Below are 26,064 nucleotides of genomic sequence, written 5' to 3'. Positions count from 1 at the left end.
CTTTCCTTAGCTTAAGAATATGACTTCATTTCTGGCATACCCTAAATAATGATTCATCACAAGGTGTTCATGCTGAACACACCCAATATATGTCAAAAGAACACCACCAAGTCTCAAGACTAGGCTGGGCCCCCTTCTCATCAGTAATCACATGAACTGGACCCAGTTAATCAGAGTTGGTAACTCAGAGATAATAAGTATGAAAGTGCTTTGAAAACCACAAACTGCCATATAAATATTAGAGAGGTGTAAATCAATGAAATGGATAGTAAATACCTGTACCAAATTCTAATATTCACCGGTATGGGTGACTAGCACTGTTAAATTATCTCTTTCCAGGAAGCCTAATGCTAATAGAAGAAAAATATCAGATAACTGAGATTTTTACATTGTGGTCTTACATTTCATCTACAAAGGAGCTGCATATTTTAATCTTACTCTGAATTGCCAATTTTCTAAGAGTTTGGGGACTCTCAGGAGTAAAGTAAAATAGGATAAGAATGCCAAGAGAATTAATCAAGGTATAAATGGTATTTTGAATTTTAGGAGATTATTACTCCACTGGTAAGTTATTCCATATGGACACTATAGAGTTTTCTACTATGCTGTTATTTAAAGCAAAGCAAGAACAGTCATCAAGACAGTATGGGACTGGCACAAAAACAGAAATACAGATCAATGGAACAGGGTAAAAAGCCCAGAGATAAACCCACTCACATAGGGTCACCTTATTCTTGATAAAGGAGGCAAGAATATACAATGGAGAAAAGACAGCCTCTTCAATAAATGGTGCTGGGAAAACTGGACAGCTACATGTAGAAGAATGAAAGCAGAACACTCCCTAACACCATACACAAAAATAGACTCAAAATGGGTTAAAGACCTAAATGTAAGGCCAGACACTATCAAACTCTTAGAGGAAAACAGAGGCAGAACACTCTATGACATAAATCACAGCAAGATCCTTTTTGACCCAGCTCCTAGAGAAATGGAAATAAAAACACAAATACACAAATGGGACCTAGAAACTTAGAAGCTTTTGCACAGCAAAGGAAACCATAAACAAGATGAGAAGACAACCCTCAGAATGGGAGAAAATATTTGCAAATGAAGCAACTGACAAAGGATTAAACTCCAGAATTTACAAGCAGCTCATGCAGTTCAATATCAAAAAACAAACAACCCAATCCAAAAATGGGCAGAAGACCTAAATAGACATTTCTCCAAAGAAGATATACAGATGGCCAACAAACACATGAAAGGATGCTCAACATCACTAATCATTAGAGAAATGCAAATCCAAACTACAATGAGGTATCACCTCACACCAGTCAGAATGGCCATTATCAAAAAATCTACAAACAATAAATGCTGGAGAGGGTGTGGAGAAAAGGGAACCCTCTTGCACTGTTGGTGGGAATGTAAATTGATACAACCACTACGGAGAACAGTAGGGAGGTTCCTTAAGAAACTATAAATAGAACTACCATACAACCCAGCAATCCCACTACTGGGCATATACCCTGAGAAAACCATAATTCAAAAAGAGTCATGTACCACAGTGTTCATTACAGCTCTATTTACAATAGTCAGGACATGGAAGCAACCTAAGTGTCCATCAACAGATGAATGGATAAAGAAGATGTTGCACATATATACAATAGAATATTACTCAGCCATAAAAAGAAATGAAATTGAGTTACTTGCAGTGAGGTGGATGGACCTAGAGTCTGTCATACAGAGTGAAGTAAGTCAGAAAGAGAAAAACAAATACCGTATGCTAACACATATATACGGAATCTAAAAAAAAAAAAAAGTTATGAAGAACCTAGGGGCAGGACAGGAATAAAGACGCAGATGTAGAGAATGGACTTGAGGACACGAGGAGGGGGAAGGGTAAGCTGGGACGAAGTGAGAGAGTGGCGTGGACATATATACACTACCAAATGTAAAACAGATAGCTAGTGGGAAGCAGCCGCATAGCACAAGGAGATCAGCTCAGTGCTTTGTGACCACCTAGAGGGGTGGGATAGGGAGGATGGGAGGGAGACGCAAGAGGGAGGAGATATGGGGATATATGTTTATGTATAGCTGATTCACTTTGTTATAAAGCAGAAACTTAAAAAAAATAAATAAAGCAAAGCAAGAAATTGGAAAAGTTTTCTTTAACCTTTTTCAACTGCGAGTCCATCTTCAGACACTCTTCCTTCTTCTGCTCCAAAGCAATTTCTAGTGTCTCAAGCCGTGAGTCCTTTTTCAGTCCTGCGGAAGCCAGGGAAGAAGCATGCTCTTTCAGATCCAAGAGTGAAGCCTAAAAGAAGCAACATACATCTAGAATAAATACTATTTATTAACAAAATGGAGATTTAAATTCTTAAATTTATTTTCCTGGTGGTTTGTAGTTTCTTTCCATTAGCATATACTGACATATTTCCACTTCAAGAACATGAAATACAGAACAACAACATTAGCTCTGGCTTTCAAGTTCTAACTAAAACAGAATGAATTCCCAAGAAATACCAACTGAATAGTGACTTAAAGAGCTCTACCAATACATATCCATTCCCACAAAATAAATGGAAGTAGATCAAGCTTTGTGAATGTAAGCAGTAACCTTAGTAGCTACACTGACTTTTTTCTTCTCTTCTAATTTTGGAAGAAACATTCTATTAGAAACACAAATTCCCATAAATTTTCCTAAAGATATTAGAAAGAAAACCCTGAGAATGTTCCTAAAGCTCATTATTATCTGATCACAAGGCATTAGGCATTTCTGCTATTTAGGTGACATCGACAAGATTCTTCAAAAGTAAAATCAAAGTCTATTAAGTCACCTAATTGGTCAACAATCATTTAAGATTTCTCTGCCAATGCTGAGGTGATCGTTAAGAGCTGATGTAAATACACTGTCCTCCTTGTGCATATGCCGTTCGTCTATCAGCTTTCTCACCATTAGCACAATATTTCTCCAAATGTAACTGGAGAAATACTGTTATTTTAGGATCTGTAAAACGTCATTAGCAAGTAAGAAGCCAACTCATAACAGTTGCAAGAGGTAAGAGGTAAGACTTAGGAAAGAAATGATTCCATCTACTATATCTCTGCAAAGCTTCCTGAAATAATCCCTGCTATAAGAAGATTCTTTAAATCTTCCAACAGACCCTTTTTTTATACGCATTATGTAAACACCAACAACATATACACACAATGCACTGGCTAAGCAAACCAAATAATTCCATTTTGGTGATCTTGACCTCTTTCTCTGAGAGGTCGCCTTGCAATAGGCTGACTTTTTCTTTCAGGTCTTTAAGATCTTTTTTGTAGTTATGAATTTCCTCCTGCTTTTCTTGCTCATCTCGGTCCCGCTGGTCCTTCAAGCGTTCGATTGTCCGCTCCTGATAAGAGAGTACATCAATACATGAGAAAATTCCTTTCATACTTCTATCATATGACTGCAATTCAGCTTCTAGCTGATAAAATTTCACACTTCCATCCTCCATTCAAAAGACAGTGATAGGTCGTTAATAACTGACCTTGTAAAGAATTCAACCTTCCAACCTATCTTGCCCTAACATACATCTGGTTTTGTTCTTTTGATTCCCCTAGGTTTCTTTTCCTATAACCTTAATTAGTATTAGATGTCCCTAGAGTATTCTTTTGGAATAATCTCATTTATTCAAATCCCAAGCAACAAAAAACTTATACATATACCCTAAGGACAATAAGTAGCAAATATTTCTTTTCTATATATAATTCACATGTTGCCTACAAAGCAATGGAAACAACTCACAACTCACACAGCAAACAGGAGGAGGTTGGAGAGATTATGATTTGTTGAGCTTAAAGCATAAAGAAGGATAAAGAAAAGAGAAACCATTAAAACTTCTGTCAACAGATACTCAGGAAGTTTGAAAGTTGAAGCAATTTAAGTACATTTATGGGTATTATTTCTGAATATATTCGGGGATCAAGCCTTGACCCCTGGGCAGGAAGCCTGAAACATTCTGAGTCCAAGAGGCTTAAGGAACAGTAACCCTATCCCTTAAAGAAAAAAGAAGAAGAAGAAGAATCCAATTAAAATGCCCCACCAAGAGTCCTTAAACCTCCTCCAAGACATTAACACTTGTCATGTTGGGCCACTTCTTTATTTAGTCAACCATTCCTGTAAAAACTAGGTTTGCTCATGAAGGCAAAATGAAGTGGCAAGGCCACGACTAGAAAAATAGCAAGTACACTGTATTAATAACTAAAACCCATGAATATATTAGATCCCAATGCGGCACAGTAAAAGAGAACTAATGTTGCCTCCTGATGGTCAGCGTCTGACATTCCCACATCACCGATTCTAGCTGACCATACATATAAAAAGAAGATAGTAAACAGGGAGCACATGGCTGGTTCTTTAGAAACTTCAGCCACTGCCCTCCAGTACGGAATCCATCCTGCCTAGCAACAGGTGCTTAAATTGGCAACAACAAAACGAATCTTCTTTCCCTTACACTGGGTACGTCAGCAACAGTACAGGCAGCTCTTTTCCCTTTTGCCAAAGCGACTTCTTCTGTCTCCTCTATCAAGTCTCATCACTAAAGTGACTTTCAGATTAATGAGAAGGCAGAAGAAATGTGTCTGTGAGGAGTCTGGGCCAGTCACCCACCTTCTCGGCAAGGGCCTCCTCCAAAGTAGTCAAGGCGGTGTCAGTGTTGGTGGTGTCAGCCTGCAAGGATTTGACTCGCTCCTTCAAGCTGCTCATCTGCTTTTCCTTATCTCTAAGTTGCTCTTGGAGATTTTCAATCTGAGTTGTGCACACACATTTAAGGGGGGAAAAAAAAGGAAATTCAGAGAAATACAAACAGTCACAATAAAAATCATTTTAAGTTGGAAACAGGTAGATCAGGGCTGTCAGTGTGTGCTCTGTAGAAGTAATTTAACCCTAAGGGTCTTAGAACTTCATGCAAAGCTTTAAACTGAGAACTTATAGCCAGAAGAGAGAAAAGACATACACATGGGTATGGTCATACATGCAGAGTCATAAATCTCTATAAAGAAATAAGGAAAGTAGCTAGGGAGAAAAGACCCAACATATAGGGATGGGGATAAAGGGAAGACCTACAGAGAGGAAAGCCATGAGAAACTGGATTACTTCCAAAGCAACAGTGTAAATGCCCAGAGAGATTCCTTTAAAAAATGCTGAGGGAGGACAGCAAATTGAACAGCTGGATGCTAAGAAAAACAAATCAGCTGTAAAAAGGAAAAACTGTTCTTAAATTTATTTATTTACTTATTTATTTTTGGCTGTGTTGGGTCTTCGTTTCTGTGTGAGGGCTTTCTTTGGTTGTGGCGAGTGGGGGCCGCTCTTCATCGCGGTCGCGGGCTTCTCACTGTCGCGGCCTCTCTTGTTGTGGAGCACAGGCTCCAGACGCGCAGGCCCAGTAGTTGTGGCTCACGGGCCCAGTTGCTCCGCGGCATGTGGGATCTTCCCAGACCAGGGCTCGAACCCGTGTCCCCTGCATTGGCAGGCAGATTCTCAACCACTGCGCCACCAGGGAAGCCCGGAAAAACTTCTTAAATGCTAGTGTTCAAGTTAGGTTTTTATATCATCTTTTATTTCAACAGCAAGCATTTTCAATGAAATTTATTATTATAGTTATTCATTCCTTCATATACCCTAGTACGCATTCATTTACTCAAAAAACTATTGGTGAAGTCTCTATTACATGCCAGGCACTAGTGACACAAAGAAAAATGAACAGACCCATTTTCATTATAAGATGGGAAGGGGACTTTATGTACCTGAATCCAAGCTATGGATGGGCTTCCGTGCCATTCTAACGAGCACACATTTTACTCTAGACAGATGGGGACTATTAGGGACTTTTAAGCTAAGAAACAGTCCGGTCAGTTCTGTATTTCAGACTGATAATTCTGATAGCTGTGGAGAAGATAGTCAATATCTAAGGGGAGTTACGTAGAGGCATGAAAACAGCTAGGAGAGCGTATCAATTCAGGTAAGAGAGTTTGGAAACTAAGTGAGTTAAGAGAGATGGAAAATAGGGGATGGGTTTGTGAAATAGTGTGGAAACAGCATATTATCACTAGGGAGACTCCCGTACACACAATGAAAAATAGTAAGCAAAAATATGGAGGAACTGTAGAGAGAGATTCTTAATAAGCAAAAGGAAAATAAGTAAGACAACTATTCTAAAACTCACAAACTTCATTCTTTCATTCAGCTACGTGCCAGGCAGTTTTCTAGGTGTTGAGGATATAGAATTAATCCAAACAGACAAAAATCCCTGCCCTCAAAGAGCTTAATCCTAATATGATAGACAAGGAATGAATGAATGAAATGAACATAGTATGTAGGATGGTGATAAGTCCTACAGAGAAAAATGAAGCAGGAGAATATAATATCATCGTCTACTCTTGAACTAGCTGGTTTATTTCACATGGCTTTCAAAAAGCAACATAAATGTTATCTGCTTTGGGACGACTTTCTTGCTCTTATCCCCATGACAATAAGATGACCACAGTCTGTATGCCATCACACATGAACAAAGTATTGATCTACATACATACATATACACATCTCCCATTCTTTTCTCTATCTATACATTTATCTCCATTCTTTCATCTATCTATACATTATAACACGAATCTCCAACCATATTGTTATTACTCATTCTATACACATCTCCACAAATAGACTGGATCTTACTCCTCTACCCCAGCTTTGTATCTTCATATCTGGCACACATCAGGTCTATAATAAATTCTGGTTCATTAGTCAGTAAATAATACATAAGCTTGGACTTTTATAAACTGTATTTAGGCATACACATAGACTTCTGCCAAGAAAAGAACTACAAAAGAACCTAAATCCAACCTTCAAATAATTCCTGCATCAATCAATTTAATATAAGCTCTTTAAGGGTCTGCTTCATTCCAAGCAGACCCTTCCAAGGGGAAGAAAAAAAGGTCCCTCTCTACAGTCCCTGAGAATTCCACAGCAGAACAAATAAGCTAAGCGAAAAGATTCAGCGAACTCAGAATAGGGAACCATGAGTACTGTCAGGCTTGGATTTTCACTCTTTAACGAAGGAAGAATCCTACAGGTGAACCACTGCAACTGGCTCCAGTCTTTTCCATGCCGATAAAGTCCAAAGCATACTGTGAGAGAAAAGACCATCACATATGAAAAGCATTAGTTTCCTTTAGTTTAATCAGACACTCCTATTGGAATCTCATATGGATCAATACTTAGGTAAATTCACAACCACTAAAGAGATTTTGCCACTTAAAAATCTAGTACTCCATAACATACAGAAGGCAATGCCCTGGTGTTTACATATTTAACCAGCTGTGCGGGTCATCCTAGTTGCTGACATATAAACCTTACACACACACAAAAAAGATATCATTCTGTTGATTAGACTTTTTTACCAAGGAAGAGCAGTACAACCACCTTTTTTAAAAAATAAAACTTCATAGAACCAAGTTTTACATACAAGAAACCAGAGATTTGTTTTATGAGCCCACCTAATATACAAACAGCCCTTACATGCATAATAAGGATTATACCCTTCTTTCTCCTCCATCATCAGCATCTAAGAAATAATTAAGATGTTCACTGTTAACAATTCCACTTGTATAATTTGTATGTAGGCCAACTATTAAAGGGATCCATTATTCTTTGCCAGCAAAAACAAAAACAAACAAACCAACCAACAAACAAAAAGACTTTTCCTGATATACTCAGGTGCAGAAGCTGCTAAACCAGGTAAAATCCCCATTAACAAGTTCTCCCTAAGCTACTTTCTTATCCAATTAGCCAGCTGTCTAAACTGCTGAGTTGGAGGGGAGGAAGAGGATGGCTATTCCTGGAGAGCAGAAATAGCCATTCCACGGTGAAGAAAGGGCAGCGCTCACTAGAGCTGTCTCCTTTGGGCAAGCTGCTATCGGCAAGGAAGACTTGCAGTAGATACAGATATGTGCAAACCAGCTGCAAGAGCATTAACCCAAAAGAGGCTCTGTGTGGTGTGTGGGAGGATGGGTGTGTACAAAGCACTTTCCGTTTACCCAGCATCATGATGGACAGCAGCTGAATCCTACTGAAAACTCCTTTTATATATCCTCACTTTGGTTGAGACTCAAAATCGTGATTTTGTGATCAAGGCTCTCTGGGTTCAGACGTTGCTAACCAAGGGGTGTATGAATGCTATCATATTAATCTTGCCATTATTCTCTTCTTTTAACTAATCCAATATAGAGGCTGTGAAAACTGTTCACCCTAATAGTCCCATGTCACACCATTTCAGTATTTACTATGCAATTTCTATAAACTATATAGTGGAAATCCCATTCTATACCAAGTTCAATTATCCACAGGATCTAAAATACACTATTTACAAAAGCTTTGAATACAACAGCTAAGAGAAAAACTGGATCAGTTATGCACATACTCGACTATTAATGATAAAGATGACTGCTTCAGAATCATGCTAAGTGGAAAAATACTCCTTTAAATATGCTCAGAATATCTACCCAAGAAAAAAACTTTCCATTTTGTAGAAACAGAAACCACAGAATCCCTAAAATGGCAATATGATAAAAACAACAAAAAATTACTCGTGATGGGGGTGGTGGAGGAGGCGGCGGCAGTGGTGACAAGAGGCACCACTAACACAGAGAGTGTGGTATGTATCAGGCACTGTTTTCAGAAATCTATGTATAACAACTATTGAAGCTCCACCACAAGACTATAATTATTAGGCAATCTAGCTCCAGAATTCTACTCTTAATCACTGTGCTATAAATAATATGTTCTATGATGGGGGGCGTGGGGGGGAAAAGAAGAATCACACAAAGATGTCTCAAGCATCTTTCCATAAATGATTCCTTGTTATTAAGTAGTGTTTATCAATACACACAATGTTATTACTACGGTCACATATGAAAATATTCTCCCCTACAGAAGCAAAGAAGGAAGGGTGGAGGTACCAAACCACTGCCAATGCAGAAGAGCATCTTCCATGTACTTCCGTGTATAGTCAAACATAACACACTAAAGCTGGTGGGCAGAACCAAAGGTACTTGATATCAGGATCAATATCATGATAGTATTAAGACAGTCTGTTTGGCCTTTCAAGGGGTAGAAGGAGGCTAGTTTATTTATACACACGGACTAAGGAGCACTTAACAATAGCTAAAAAAGCTTTTCTTCTTTTACTTTAATAACTTATACTTAGTAATATTGAAAGTTAATAAAAAATTGTTGCAGAAAATAATGTATTTTATAATTCTATGGGCTCTTCCTACTTTATGCATAACCGATCTGTATTAAGAAGAAATCATTAAGCAGCTATTAACATGTATTCAATTTCTGCATGAGTAAAACTGTGCAGAGATCGAAGGAATTGGTGTTTAGTCTATATTATCTGTGTCCCTGGTGATGAAGAGGGAGGGGAAGGGTCAATCAGGTTTATACATACAGCCTAAAATCATAGAGAAGAACTAAGAGTGAAGAATTCAAGAAGGAAACACTTTCTAAATAACTGCTTAGAGAAGGAAGGCGTTTTCCTTAAAATGACCTCTCTAATTAGGGTATAACTCTGTTAACTGGGCTAGAAAGAAAATCGAAATAATTATTATATGATATAGAGCCTTTCTTCTCGTACAATTTTTATTTTACAAAGAGAGAAAAACCGATGAAAGAGGAGGAAGACTAATGCAGAATGCATGCTGCACGTGAATCCATCAAATCTGCACACCAGCTCCACACTGGCACAGATTTCTTAACATCTTTTGTTTTGGTTTTTATCAGCATTGCCAGTTGTCAGAAACTATCATGGTTCAACGTGGGTGATTTATTCCTAGTCAAGTGGAACTGATTGCTCTGCTGCTGAGGCCCTAATCACTGAGCAAACGTAGAAGGGACTTCCTATAGGATGTAGTTCTAAGGACAAGAAATCCCAAAATACTCCTTGCAGTCACCTAGCTACCTGGAACATCATTTAAAGGAAAGAATTTTTTGGATGATGCCTCCACACTTGTTCTAAGCAGCCGTCAGTGTCAAATGTATTGTGGAAAGCAAGTTACTCAGAAAGGCTCTGACCTTTACCTTCTTGGTTAATAATACCTCTCAGTATCAGTGGTAAAAGTACAGTCTGGATGAACTGGTCATAATCAGCTGGCAAAAGAGACCTACAGTAATCAATGGAATCTAAAAAGGAAAAATTCACTAAGTCCCCTGATCTACGCAATTGTCTGTCTACCATCCTGCAGGCCTGAGAAATGTACTAACAAGGCACAACTATACTTTACCAAAATGATCAGGGTTTGCCCAGACTGTACTGGTCTCTAAATTTTACTTGTCCAGTTATGTGTTTCCAACGATTAGAGGATACAAGAGCAACAAAGTCATGTGGAACTCTAAGCAGTGTTTTAAACACAATTTAGGTTGTTAAAACTCCCATAGCTATATTCTCAATGACTGTTTAGGGTCTTTAATAAGCCCAGCAAAGATTCTGGCTGACACAACCAATTATTTCTTTGGCTGAGTTTCCCTCCCAATTGTGCTATTCTCTCATCATATAAGTAATGGACGGATTACCGTGATGAATAAATAGCTAGCTATGTCCCACTGGGCAAGTTACTTGTTCTTTCTAATTACCTACCTACAAGACAAAGACCACTAATATTCCTTTCAATTCTAAAATACAACTGTATTCTTATGATGGGAAAGACGAGAACATTTAAAAAGTAATAAACTTCAGCAGAGTACTACTGTATTTTATCTTAAAAACTGTTCAAATTGAACTATACAGGAAGTATAGGTATGACCTTTAGGAAAATACAGAGTCCATTGCTCCGGTTAGATTTTATTAATTGCTGGGAGGGAAAGTAAGTTCCTTGATAGACTTGCTCATGGTACAGATAATGGAACTAGGGACCTCTTGAATTAAAATAACTGGATAATATGAAGCAAAAGCTGGTGAGACCAAAGGTCACACTGCTAGTCAAGATCTGCTTGGTAGACAATTAAGGAAATGGCTCAAATACTTCTTTTTATATCTGGCAGGCATATATAAAAACTTGACGGATATTCATATGCTAAAATTGCTCCAAAAAAAAAAAAAAAACCAACAAAAAGAGGACCCATAAACCCATGGTGGCTGTCCTTGTGAAGCAGCGGCAATGATGAGACTGTACCTAGGACCTCAATTCACACCTATACGAATGGCATCCCTTGAAGCTGTACGATAACAATAGATAGAACACTCTTAGATCTAATAGTTCACTACATTTTAGTGATGAAAGAACTCAGTATTTTTAAGTAACTAATTAAAGCAGACACACTAGGCTTAGTTTCTGCCCATCCCCCCACAAAGAACCACTATTCTTTGTATTACTTGTTACCAATAACAAAGTCGGGAAAAATCAAGTACATAACAATAGAAGGCTAGCTAAATTAAATATGCTCTATCAACCATTACAGTTCATATACTTGATGATTAATTAAGGATATGCAAACTTCTTTATTATATAACATTACATGAAAAAGAAAAGTTATCAAAATGTACAATATTATCCCAATTTGAAGGAAAAGTTTATTTTTACATAGAATTTTCCTTGTTATACCTTTTCCACATTTTTCAAATATTCAGAAGGGACATACATGATTTCAATGATAATGACAAAAGCAATAATTTTCTAACTCCTATCTGAGAAATCTCAGGATTTACAAGAAATATGATTAGGATCATGATAAGAGAGATTCTCCTAACATATGCACTTACCAACATGGGAAATCTCTAGGGGTTTCTGTGGGACATGTGAGCGTTTCTATTTAACCCACACCTTCCACAGGTTCATACTGTGGGACCAAACCAAGCTGTCAGAGACTTGGGGGGTTTTCCGCAATGTCAAAGGAAGACTGAGAGATAACAAATGAATCCAGAGAAACCAAGACTTGCAAAACCTATTTGAAATATATGGTCCAAAGGAAACAGCAATAGGATGCTTCACATATTTTAAGTCTAAATTCAAGTTCATCTCACTCAATTTTTATTTTAGCCAGGCCTACTTTTATGGCCTGAAGTAAGCTAACCTGTACTAAAAGTCAATCCTAGTGTGACAAGGCTGGGTTTCCCAAGAAGCAGACCTTGAGACAGATTTTATTGTTCAAGAAATTAGAGGGTGCTCTTGGGATCAATACCAGTGGAAAGGAAGTGGGGGGGGGGGGAGCATGATGGTGCAGAGGGAGAAATTAGGCTGCCATGAAGTCCCAAAGGATTCAGACAACCCCATGGGGAGCTCTGAATCTGCGATGACCTTTCAGAGTTGCCCCAAGTCAGGGCAATGGATTCAAGCCCTTGTACCCTACAAGGATCAATCATTGGATACCAATGGGAAGGGATGTGGCCTTGTACAAGGTAGGTCTCTTTAGCCAACGCAATCTCCACAGGGGATACTTCCAGCACCTGGGGGAATACAACCTTCAACCCTCAGCAGGGATCTGGGTCACTCATCACAGCATCCATTATACCCAGCAGCTATGTATGCTCTTTCTAGTTAAATAATATTTAACATGAAATTGTAATTGCTCTCAATTTATGCTGTATTTGAACCATATACATAATTTTATGGCTTTGTAAAACCTAGAGACCCTTGTATCCCAACTTGATTGTTTCACCCATGGTGGGCATTTTGAAGCAGGAGTTCAGGGATGGCCTTTAAGGTGTGTCTGACATCCCGGTCCACACAAATGAGCCATGTGCATTTTTACATGAAGAGCACCCACAGCTTTCATCAGATTGTCAAAAGGGTAGGAGAAAAGTTACAAATCATTAATTAGTGGCATTCTTTTCAAATACCCACAATATTTTCTAAAACGAATAGCCACTTCACTTAAAATTGCTTGCTTAGCTGTTTTACAAAGATACTGTGTTACCAAATTTGCTGTGTAAGAGTTTGGCCTGGTTGGGATGCAGGGAGAACAGATCCAAACAACAGTTCCTCACCTATATGCAATGGAAGCCCAAGAATCTTACTAAATTTAGTAAATCCTCCTTGGTCAACTTGAATGATTTTTCTAATCTGAAAAACCCCTGCAGGAAAAAAAAAGTGTTAGGAGAAAAAAGTAAGGAGGTCTGGCAATTACAGGAAGATAAAACAGATAAAGGACAAAATACACGTCTGATGCTGGAAGCTCTTTTCTGGTGAGGGTGTACGTATCGGTATGGCAGAGAGAAGGAAGAGCACAAAAAGCTACTTCATCAAAGTTTGATTTAATAATTTCTTCAGGAGGTTAATTATTTCCACTTCTCAACTGGAGTTGACAGGCACCTAGGCGTCTATCCAAAAACAGGCATTCTCACAGGTGAGAATGCAATGCAAGTTAATTCATGCCAAATTATAAGCAGTTTTAAGCAGAAGAAAATATTAACTGTGCTTCAAAACTCTGATCAAGCATTTTTTTTCCAAATCCTTTGCCTCTTTCTAGATATTTATCTATGTAATATTTATACTCTGACAAGTTCCTGCTACAAGGTCTCCTGAGAGACTACTAAGAACAACCTTTGTCCCAAAAGGAATCTGACCCTTCCATATTGACTTGTTAATTACCATTTTTCAAGTTTAAAATATGTTTTCAGTCAAAACAGAAGTCAGGGCACTCCAAACTAGAGCTTGCAAGACTCTGAGAATATTAATATGGCATACGATTAATAGGAAATGGACACATCACATAAATCCTCAAATTATTCACGAAGCTCCTTAAAAGTCCAAAGAAATGATGTTTTCATAAGAGTCAAAATTACTTCTGTGTTGTACAAAGCATTACACTATAAGCCTTTGAATGCTTCTTGTTTATATTATACCCTAGCACTTGAAAATAAAGCATTTATCCAAAGGCTGTGTTCTCTCAGGTCCATTCCTATTGCCTCCATGATAATGGTGGTAGAACAAGTTTCTACATCTCTCCAGGTGAAAAATACAAGGCTCTTTAAAAACACATCCACTCTTATCCCAGGAATGCAAGATTGATTCACCATACAAAAATCAATCCATATAATGTACCATATTAATAAAGAACAGAAACCACATGATCATCCCAATAACTACAGAAAAAGCATTTGACAAAACCCAACACCTCTTCATGATAAAAAACACTCAATAAACTAGGAATAGAAGGGAACTTCCTCAACTGGATAAGAGGCATCTGTAAAAAACCCAGTTAACATCATACTTAAGGTGAAAAATGAAAACCTTTCCCCTAAGATAAAGAACAAGACAAGGATGTCCACTCTCACCACCTCTATTCATCATTATACTGGACAATTAGGGAAGAAAAAGAAATAAAAGGCAGCCACATTGGAAAGAAAAGGTACAGCTACCTCTATTTGCAGATGGCTTTATCTTATACGTAGAAAATACTAAAGAATCCACTAAAACACCATTAAAGATAATAAGCCAATTTAGCCAAGTTTCAAAACCCAAGACCAATAAACAAAAATCACTTGTATGTCTTTACACTAAAAATAAATTATCTAAAAATCAAGTAAAGAAAATTCCATTTACAGTAGCAGCAAAAATAATAAAATATTTAGGAATAAATTTAAAGAGGTGCAAGGCTTGTAAACTGAAAACTACAAAACATCAATGAAGGAAACTAAAAACAACCTAAATAAGTTAAAAGACATCCTGTGTTGATCAACTGAAAGACCTGATGTTGGGGGGAGGCGGTTACTTCTTTTTTTGGACGCCCAAAAGCCAAAACGATCTTGAAAAGGAACAAAGGTAGAAGATTCACAGTGTCCAGTATCAAAACCTACTACAAAGCTACAGTAACCAAGACAGTGTGATGTGGGAAACAGACAGACATATAAATTGATGGAACAGAACTTAAAGTTCAGAAATGAACATGTGTGTCTATGTACAACTGATTTTTAGCAATGGTCCCAAGACCATTCAGTGGGAAAAGAACAGTCTTTTCAACAAATGGTGCTGGGACAAATGGATATCCACATGCAAAATAATGAAGTTGGATCCCTACCTTACACCACATACAAAAATGAACTAGGAATGGACCAAAGACCTAAATGTAAAAGCTAAAACTATAAAACTCTTAGAAGAAAACACAGGAGGAAATCTTTGTGACCTTCAATTAGGCAATGGTTTCTTAGATATGATGTCAAAAACATAAGCAACTAAGGAAAAAACAGATAAATTGGACTTCATCAAATTTAAAACTTTTGTGCATCAAAGGATGCTATCAAGACAGTGAAGAGATAACCCAGAGAATGGGAGAAATATGTGCAAATCACTTATCTGATATGGATGGAATCTCCCGAATAAAGACTTTCTAGAACTCAATAAAAAGACAAATAACTCCATTTAAAAATGGGCAAAGGGGGCTTCCCTGGTGGCGCAGTGGTTGGGATTCTGCCTGCCAGTGCAGGGCACACGGGTTCGAGCCCCGGTCTGGGAGGATCCCACATGCCGCGGAGCGGCTGGGCCCATGAGCCACGATTGCTGAGCCTGCGCGTCTGGAGCCTGTGCTCCGCAACGGGAGAGGCCGCGACAGTGAGAGGCCCGCGCACCGTGATGAGGAGTGGTCCCCACTTGCCGCAACTGGAGAGGGCCCTCGCACAGAGGCGAGGACCCGACACGGCCATGGATGGATAAATAAATAAATAAATAAAAATTAAAAAAAAAAAATGGGCAAAGGATCTGAACAGACATTTCTCCAAGGAAGATACACAGATGGCCAGCAATTACATGAAAAGACATTCAACGTCATTAGTCATTATGGAAATAGAAGTCAAAACCACAACAACATACCACTGCACACCCACTAGAATGGCTATTTGAAAAAGAAAAATAACTAGTGTTGGCAGAAATGTAAAATGGTTCAGCCGCTTTAGAAACAGTTTGGCAGTTCCTCAAAAAGTTACAGGTAAAGTTAACATCCATTCCATCCCAAGATATAAACTCAAGAGAAATGAAAAACGTATGTTCATACAAAAACTTGTACATAGATGTAACATAATCATTATTCAAGTGGAAACCACCCAAACGTCCAGAAACTGATGGATGGATTAAAAAAAAAATGTGCTATATTCATTACAATGGAATATTATTCAGCCATAAAAAGGAATAAAGTACTGACACTTGCTACAACATAATGAACCTTGAAAACATTAAAGAAGCAAGACATAAAAAGCTACATATTATATGATTACATTTCTATGAAATGTCTCGCATAGGCAAATTGATAAAGACAAAAAGTAGGCAGTGGATGCAGAGTATAGGGGTTGTGACAGGTATGGGTTTCTTTTTAGGGTCATGAAAATGTTCTGGAACTGGACAAAAGTGATGGTTGCACAACCTTGTAAGTATACCAAAAACAACTGAATTATATACTTTAAATTAGTAAAGTTTATGGTATGTGAATTATATCTCAATTAGGGAGGGAAAAAAAAAGCATCAATCCAATTAACCCTATGGTGCTAGCTTTAAAAGTCAAGGTTCCCCCCTCCCCCCCTCCACCCAGGGGTTTTTACAACCAAAAAATGTTTCTAGACCTTGTACAATGCCCCTTTTGAGACAAAACTGTCCCTCCCTTCCCCATTAAGAAACACTGATATAAATGGAATGAAATTATAATCTATTAATTTGAAGCGTCAATCTTTAAAAAGCATAGTTTCTGTGACAGAATAAGAAAACAGAAAAAAAAAAAAAAAGTCAAGGTTCCCAATATCCATCAACGAAGCGTGAAACTACTCTAGTACTGAGATTTATCTGGCGTTATTCCCCAAATAACACAAATACAAATACAGTTTAGTCAAGTTTCTCTGTTCTTAATGGACTTAAAAATTCTCTTGCAATCACTGTGTCATCCATGCACATAGTCAGTCTGACGCGCTTCTAGATGGCGTCTCTTCCACGTTAGATCACTCATACGCAAAAGTTTTCATCTAGACGGTTGTGCCGCTCACCTATGATGATCTCCAAATTGAATAAGTAGCATTAATTCACCTTCTGCTGTCAGCCTGCCCTTTCCACACACCTTATTCCTCTGTACCCTTTTCCTATCAATTATTTTCATACCCAGTGATAATGCCTCAATTGGGTAAAACAATTTAAAACTGTTTAGAATTCCTTCTGGTTTGAAGTGACTTCTGTTGACAGCAATGGATGATAGTAGAAGTCCTATGAATAAGAGATTAAAACACTGAGCAGAACATGGAAATATACAAAAAAGTCATACGACAACAGAAAAGAAAGTGAGAGCTTTGTTACCATACCACACAAACAAAATCTCGCCCTCATGTTCTCAATCCTTTATCCAACATTTTTATTCAGCTGGAGCAGATATTTTGCACAGACGGCCGCAACAATGTCTCCGACTTCACGTGCTTTTTTGTAAGTGGCTTTGCCACTCCTCCAGTAAGACGTGGAGTATTTTCCTTGACGCCCCCGCCACCAAATCAAGTTAGGTCCTGTGACTACTGTGACCAAAAGAGTACAGGCAAAAGGAATCCCCTGCTGCTTCCAAACCAACTCCTAGCGCAACCCTTAACTGGCCACGGAGCCACGGAGCCAGAGGCCAAGGAATACCCAGGCAGGACGTACGCAAATGAAGAAACCATCCTGGTAGTGGGTCACCCAGCTGCAGACACCCCCAGCTGTCACCAAACAAATCAAGGACAAACTACGCAAGAGAGCCCTTCCTGAATTCCTGATTCACAAATAAAATGACTGTTTACTCCACTAAGCTTCAGCAACAGTTTACTATGCAGCGAGAGGTTTTCCTCCCCCCATCTATCTTTACAATGCTATCGCTCTTTCTGTTTTAATCACTGATATCGAAAGTGTATTGTTTCTAGATTATCAGAAGATAGGGATGAGGCATGTTGTGTTTTCTTTTATTGTTTTTATTTTTTGGAGAGGGGTGTTCTGGAAGAGGAGGGATGGTGAGAAGGAACATACCATAATGAAAAGATATTTTGTAACAAAGTAAACTAAGATCCTCCCTTTTTTAGGGAATAATTCTTCAATCATTGTAAGATGTCACTTGTATAATACCAGCATCATTTAAAAAGTTATCTACTGACAAATGGAAGTTAAACCAGACTTTGAAAGTTCAACTATCTACCCTCCTTAAGGTTTACTTGAAAAAGTGAGGGGAAAAAAGTTATATGAAGCAAAGTAAATCCATATGGAGCATATTCCCCAGCAGAAAAGTTATCATCAATCAGACTTCATTTACTATGCATTGTTTTTTCAATAAAATATTTCAAGAATTTAGCTATACATATTTTCCACTGAGGAAACAAATTTTTAATTAAACTGAGTTCTATTAAAAAATAATAAAGAAAGAAAGAAAAGGGAAAATTCTAATGCCTAAGTATATTAAGTTTCCAACTTAAAATCCAATTAGGGCCTGACCTGCTCTTCTTTCAACTTAGCTTCATTAACAGCTGGCTTGTGATTTAAAAAGAATATTTAGAAAACATTACAATTAATCCTTATTAAAAATAAAAGCACAATTTTTAAAATATTAATTTTCTCAGAATAAATTAGTAAATATTGTTTTCAATGATAAAATATATTCTTTCCATTTTATGATATGGAAAAAGTGAAGAAACTAACATGTCCTTAAGTCAAGACCCTACAGCAAACAAACAGAGTGTATAAAGAACCTATTCTTTCTGACTTCCTACAGAAAACAAAATAACAGGAGACTTAAAGAACCAATCCAGGACCACAAAAAGGGAAAACTTTCTAATTCAATTAGCAGTTAGCTTTCTGCTACTGATAAATCTAAACTCTAAATACCAAAACCTAGGAAACTGGAGATGCAGGCAAGGTGAAATAAAGAGAAGTTACAGAAGCATACAAGGGAAAGATGATAACGTCTGCGTCAGCAAATTAAACTCCAAGCTACATTACCATTTATAATCAATCAAGCAAGAAGCTGTACAATTTTAACACAGATTCTGAATGCAGCTCAGATTCAAATGCTCAATTATGTTTTCCAGGTCAGTGATTTATTATGAAGATAAGAAATTTACTGTAACACAAAACTACTTTAAACCATAGCGGAGAGCCCTGGAAAGGAGAGTCCGGTGCTAATCCCATTGTACTGCATGCTTGGCCATCTGCTATTGTCTCATTTCATTCTCTGAGCACAGGGCTATCCCCGTGCATACAAATACATATACTACCTAGAAAGCTGGAAGCCTATGGGCAGGCAGTGGTGGCCCAGACAGACCCAAAATCGGTCCAGAGTATGTGATTCACAATCCAGCCATTCTCAAAGCTGCTACTATTTTCAGAAAACAAGGATTTTTTTTTTCCTTTTTTTTTTTTCTTACCATCCCCACCTCACCGCAGTTTTCCCCCCTTGGTGTCCATATGTCCATTCTCTACATCTATGTCTCAACTTCTGCCCTGCAAACTGGCTCATCTGTACCATTTTTCTAGGTTCCACATACATGCATTAATATACGATATTTGTTTTTCTCTTTCTGACTTACTTCACTCTGTATGACAGTCTCTAGATCCATCCACATCTCAACAAATGGCTCAATTTCGTTCCTTTTTATGGCTGAGTAATATTCCATTGTATATATGTACCACAACTTCTTTATCCATTCGTCTGTTGATGGGCATCTAGGTTGCTTCCATGACCTGGCTATTGTAAATAGTGCTGCAATGAACATTCGGGTGCATGTGTCTTTTTGAATTACGGTTTTCTCTGGGTATATGCCCAGTAGTGGGATTGCTGGGTCATATGGTAATTCTATTTTTAGTTTTTTAAGGAACCTCCATATTGTTCTCCATAGTGGCTGTATCAATTTACATTCCCACCAACAGTGCAAGAGGTTTCCCTTTTCTCCACACCCTCTCCAGCATTTGTTGTTTGTAGATTTTCTCATGATGCCCATTCTAACAGGAGTGAGGTGATACCTCATTGTAGTTTTGATTTGCATTTCTCTAATAATTAGTGATGCTGAGCATCTTTTCATGTGCTTCGTGGCCGTCTGTATGTCTTCTTTGGAGAAATGTCTATTTAGGTCTTCTGCCCATTTTTGGATTGGGGTGTTTGTTTCTTTGATATTGAGCTGAATGAGCTGTTTATATATTTTGGAGATTAATCCTTTGTCCGTTGATTCATTTGCAAATATTTTCTCCCATTCTGAGGGTTGTCTTTTCGTCTTGTTTATGGTTTCCTTTGCTGTGCAAAAGCTTTGAAGTTTCATTAGGTCCCACTTGTTTATTTTTGTTTTTATTTCCATTACTCTAGGAGGTGGATCAAAAAAGATCTTGCTGTGATTTATGTCAAAGAGTGTTCTTCCTATGTTTTCCTCTAAGAGTTTTATAGTGTCCAGTCTTATATTTAGGTCTCTAATCCATTTTGAGTTTATTTTTGTGTATGGTGTTAGGGAGTATTCAAATTTCATTCTTTTACATGTAGCTGTCCAGTTTTCCCAGCACCACTTATTGAAGAGACTGCCTTTTCTCCATTGTATATCTTTGCCTCCTTTGTCATAGATTAGTTGACCATAGGTGCGTGGGTTAATCTCTGGGCTTTCTATCTTGTTCCACTGATCTCTGTTTCTGTTTTTGTGCCAGTACCATATTGTCTTGATTACTGTAGCTTTGTAGTATAGTCTGAAGTCAGGGAGTCTGATTCCTCCAGCTCCATTTTTTTCCCTCAAGACTGCTTTGGCTATTCGGGGTCTTTTGTGTCTCCATACAAATTTTAAGATGATTTGTTCTAGCTCCGTAAAAAATGCCATTGGTAATTTGATAGGGATTGCATTGAATCTGTAGATTGCTTTGGGTAGTATACTCATTTTCACAATGTTGATTCTTCCACTCCAAGAACATGGTATATCTCTCCATCTGTTGGTATCATCTTTAATTTCTTTCATCAGTGTCTGATAGTTTTCTGCATACAGGTCTTTTGTCTCCCTAGGTAGGTTTATTCCTAGGTATTTTATTCTTTTTGTTGCAATGGTAAATGGGAGTGTTTCCATAATTTCTCTTGCAGATTTTTCATCATTGGTGTATAGGAATGCAAGAGATTTCTGTGCATTAATTTTGTATCCTGCAACTTTACCATATTCATTAATTAGCTCTAGCAGTTTTCTGGTGGCAGTTTTAGGATTCTCTATGTATAGTATCATGTTACCTGCAAACAGTGACAGTTTTACTTCTTCTTTTCCAATTTGTATTCCTTTTATTTCTTTTTCTTCTCTGATTGCCGTGGCTAGGACTTCCAGAACTATGTTGAATAATAGTGGTGAGAGTGGACATCCTTGTCTCGTTCCTGATCTTAGAGGAAATGCTTTCAGTTTTTCACCATTGAGAATGATGTTTGCTGTGGGTTTGTCATATATGGCCTTTATTATGTTTAGGTAGGTTCCCTCTATGCCCACTTTCTGGAGAGTTTTTATCAGAAATGGGTGTTGAATTTTGTCAAAAGCCTTTTCTGCATCTATTGAGATGATCATATGGTTTTTATTCTTCAATTTGTTAATATGGTGTATCACATTGATTGATTTGCGTATATTGAAGAATCCTTGGACCCCTGGGATAAATCCCACTTGATCGTGGTGTATGATCCTTCTAATGTGTTGTTGGATTCTGTTTGCTAGTATTTTGTTGAGGATTTTTGCATCTATATTCATCAGTGATACTGGTCTGTAATTTTCTTTTTTTGTAGTGTCTTTGTCTGGTTTTGGTATCAGGGTGATGGTGGCCTCATAGAATGAGTTTGGGAGTGTTCCTTCCTCTGCAATTTTTTGGAAGAGTTTGAGAAGGATGGGTGTTAGCTCTTCTCTAAATGTTTGATAGAATTCACCTGTGAAGCCATCTGGTCCTGGACTTTTGTTTGTTGGAAGATTTTTAATCACAATTTCAATTTCATTACTTGTGATTGGTCTGTTCATATTTTCTGTTTCTTCCTGATTCAGTCTTGGAAGGTTATACCTTTCTAAGAATTTGTCCATTTCTTCCAGGTTGTCCATTTTATTGGCATAAAGTTGCTTGTAGTAGTCTCTTAGGATGCTTTGTATTTCTGCGGTGTCTGTTGTAACTTCTCCTTTTTCATTTCTGATTTTATTGATTTGAGTCCTCTCCCTCTTTTTCTTGATGAGTCTGGCTAATGGCTTATCAATTTTGTTTATCTTCTCAAAGAACCAACTTTTAGTTTTATTGACCTTTGCTATTGTTTTCTTTGTTTCTATTTCATTTATTTCTGCTGTGATCTTTATGATTTCTTTCCTTCTGCTAACTTTAGGTTTTGTTTGTTCTTCTTTCTCTAGTTTCTTTAGGTGTAAGGTTAGATTGTTTACTTGAGATTTTTCTTGTTTCTTTAGGTAGGCTTCTATAGCTATAAACTTCCCTCTTAGAACCGCTTTTGCTGCATCCCATAGGTTTTGGGTCGTCGTGTTTTCATTGTCATTTGTCTCTAGGTATTTTTTTATTTCCTCTTTGATTTCTTCAGTGATCTCTTGGTTATTTAGTAACGTATTGTTTAGCCTCCATGTGTTTGTCTTTTTTACGTTTTTTTCCCTGTAATTCATTTCTAATCTCATAGCGTTGTGGTCAGAAAAGATGCTTGATATGATTTCAATTTTCTTAAATTTACTGTGGCTTGATTTGTGACCCAAGATGTGATCTATCCTGGAGAATGTTCTGTGCGCACTTGAGAAGAATGTGTAATCTGCTGTTTTTGGATGGAATGTCCTATATATATCAATTAAATCTATCTGGTCTATTGTGTCATTTAAAGCTTCTGTTTCCTTATTTATTTTCATTTTGGATGATCTGTCCATTGGTGTAAGTGAGGTGTTAAAGTCCCCCACTATTATTGTGTTACTGTCGATTTCCTCTTTTATAGCTGTTAGCAGTTGCCTTATTTATTGAGGTGCTCCTATGTTGGGTGCATATATATTTATAATTGTTATATCTTCTTCTTGGATTGATCCCTGGATCATTATGTAGTGTCCTTCCTTGTCTCTTGTAACATTCTTTATTTTAAAATCTATTTTATCTGATATGAGTATAGCTACTCCAGCTTTCTTTTGATTTCCATTTGAATGGACTATCTTTTTCCATCCCCTCACTTTCAGTCTGTATGTGTCCCTAGGTCTAAAGTGGGTCTCTTGTAGACAGCATATATATGGGTCTTCTTTTTGTATCCATTCAGCCAGTCTATGTCTTTTGGTTGGGGCATTTAATCCATTCACGTTTAAGGTAATTATCGATATGTATGTTCCTATGACCATTTTCTTAATTGTTTTGGGTATGTTTTTGTAGGTCCTTTTCTTCTCTTGTGTTTCCCACTTAGAGAAGTTCCTTTAGCATTTGTTGTAGAGCTGGTTTGGTGGTGCTGAATTCTCTTAGCTTTTGCTTGTCTGTAAAGCTTTTGATTTCTCCATCCAATCTGAATGAGATCCTTGCCGGGTAGAGTAATCTTGGTTGTAGGTTCTTCCCTTTCATCACTTTAAGTATATCATGCCACTCCCTTCTGGCTTGCAGAGTTTCTGCTGAGAAATCAGCTGTTAACCTTATGGGAGTTCCCTTGTATGTTATTTGTCGTTTTTCCCTTGCTGCTTTCAATAATTTTTCTTTGTCTTTAATTTTTGCCACTTTGATTACTATGTGTCTCGGCATGTTTCTCCTTGGGTTTATTCTGTATGGGACTCTCTGCGCTTCCTGGACTTGGGTGGCTATTTCCTTTCCCATGTTAGGGAAGTTTTCGACTATAATCTCTTCAAATATTTTCTCTGGTCCTTTCTCTCTCTCTTCTCCTTCTGGGACCCCTATAATGCGAATGTTGTTGCGTTTAATGTTGTCCCAGAGGTCTCTTAGGCTGTCTTCGTTTCTTTTCATTCTTTTTTCTTCAGTCTGTTCCGCAGCAGTGAATTCCACCATTCTGTCTTCCAGGTCACTTATCCGTTCTTCTGCCTCAGTTATTCTGCTATTGATTCCTTCTAGTGTAGTTTTCATTACAGTTATTGTATTGGTCATCTCTGTTTGTTTGTTCTTTAATTCCTCTAGGTCTTTGTTAATCATTTCTTGCATCTTCTCAATCTTTGCCTCCATTCTTATTCCGAGGTCCTGGATCATCTTCACTATCATTATTCTGAATTCTTTTTCTGGAAGGTTGCCTATCTCCACTTCATTTAGTTGTTTTTCTGGGGTTTTTTCTTGTTCCTTCATCTGGTACATAGCCCTCTGCCTTTTCATCTTCTCTATCTTTCTGTAACTGTGGTTTTTGGTCCACAGGCTGCAGGATTGTAGTTTTTCTTGCTTCTGTTGTCTGCCCTCTGGTGGTTGAGGCTATCTAAGAGGCTTGATGGGAGGCTCTGGTCGAAAACAAGGATTTTTAATGCATATTTAATATGCCAAAGTAATGCCAAAGTAATACATTGTTTCCTGGTATTCTCCTTAAATATTAAAAGAGTTAAATATTACTTAAACTTACAATTATAAGTAATATTTGTGAGAAAAATGGTAGAGAATGCAGATGCCAAGAACAAGGAAAGGATGAAAGCAGAGTTACCATCTGCTCTTCCTTATGGAATAAGTGGATAAATCAAGAAGCAAAATAGGGACCTCCCTGGTGGCGTAGTGGTTAAGAATCCGACTGCCAATGCAGAGGACACGGGTTCGAGCCCCGGGAAGATCCCACGTGCCACGGAGCAAATAAGCCCGTGCACCACAACTACTGAGCCCGCGTGCCACAACTACTGAAGCCCACAAGCCTAGAGCCCACGCTCTGCAATGAGAAGCCCGCGCATCGCAACGAAGAGTAGCCCCCGCTCGCTGCAACTAGAGAAAGCCTGCACGTAGCAATGAAGACCCAACGCAGCCAAAAATAAATAAATTAAAAAAAAAAAAGAAGCAGCAGCAAAGTAGGTTAAGTGTTGCATAGAATTAAGACATGTCTCCAGGGACTTCCCTCATGGTCCAGTGGTAAAGAATCCGCCTTACAATGCAGGGGGATGCTGGTTCGATCCCTGGTCAGGGAACTAAGATCCCACATGCCGCAGGGATAACTAAGCCCATGCGCCACAACTGCTGAGCCCGCGTGCCACAAACTACAGAGCCCACGAGCTCTGGAACCTGCGCGTCACAACTACAGAGCCCATGCGCCCTGGAGCCTGCACACCACAGCTAGAGAAGAGAAAACCTGCCGCCACAACTACAGAGAAGCCCACGCGCTGCAACGAAAGACCCTGCGTGCCTCAATGAAGATCCCGCATGCTGCATCTAAGACTTGATGCAGCCAAAAGTCAATTTAATTAATTAATTCAAAAAGAAAAAGACATCTCTCCAGGAAAATCTCAAGATCCGCCTGTAAGGTTATACTTCAATATACCACCGCAGGTAAATTTCTAAAGCTTCTGATGGAAAATCTTCAGGGCCAGGGGAAAGAAAAACTGAATTCTATTTATCAGTTTCCTAAATAAACTAATAGGACAATAAAGATGAGTATATTCTCTGAAAACCTTCGCATTATGTAAGAAATGGGAATAATTTTCCCAGAGACCAGGTAATAGGAGACATCATAGTAAGAAAGAAAAGGCATTGAGAGACAGAGCTCTACCAGAAATTTTTAGGAATCCGTATTACAAATGTATGAAGTACAGAGGTGAAATTCCAGGGCGTGACCCTCTGGAAAGGACACTATTCCCCTTTTTCATTCACACCGCTCTCTCAGCTTGGGACCTCGTACCCCTTCCCCATCTGCCTAGCAAACTTTCACACACCTTTCAAGACTCGACTGCTAAGACTTCTCTTAGACTCCTTTCACACAAGGTCGAATCTGGAATGCCTTGCTTTGTGCCCACTGTACACCATTTGTATGGTAACTTCTTTAACTGCTACAACTCTGAGACTCTGAGAGCAGAAACCATCCTCTCTGTGTACTTAGCACAGTGCCAGGTGCACAGCAGAAGGCAATGCTGACTGCATGAATGAGACAGCTGAGGATGCCTGGGAAGACTGGGACGCCCACAAGAACATAAAGTGACTGTGCAA

The 26,064-nt window shown here is 38.2% G+C and overlaps 1 protein-coding gene across 1 annotated transcript in view; it reads right to left on the bottom strand.

Moving 5' to 3' along the window:
- The window catches only part of LOC309623750 (ELKS/Rab6-interacting/CAST family member 1-like), a 191,751-nt gene that overhangs the window by 40,131 nt on the left and 125,556 nt on the right, over window positions 1-26,064 (bottom strand). The window contains 3 exon segments of the mRNA XM_082380889.1: window positions 2,171-2,311; window positions 3,255-3,395; window positions 4,655-4,792. Coding sequence (XP_082237015.1) covers window positions 2,171-2,311; window positions 3,255-3,395; window positions 4,655-4,792 — 420 coding nt within the window.

Source organism: Balaenoptera borealis (assembly GCF_965194805.1).
Source record: "Balaenoptera borealis genome assembly, chromosome: 2".
In the NCBI taxonomy this organism is placed as follows: Eukaryota; Metazoa; Chordata; class Mammalia; order Artiodactyla; family Balaenopteridae; genus Balaenoptera; species Balaenoptera borealis.
This window is presented reverse-complemented; position numbering and strand designations above follow the sequence as displayed.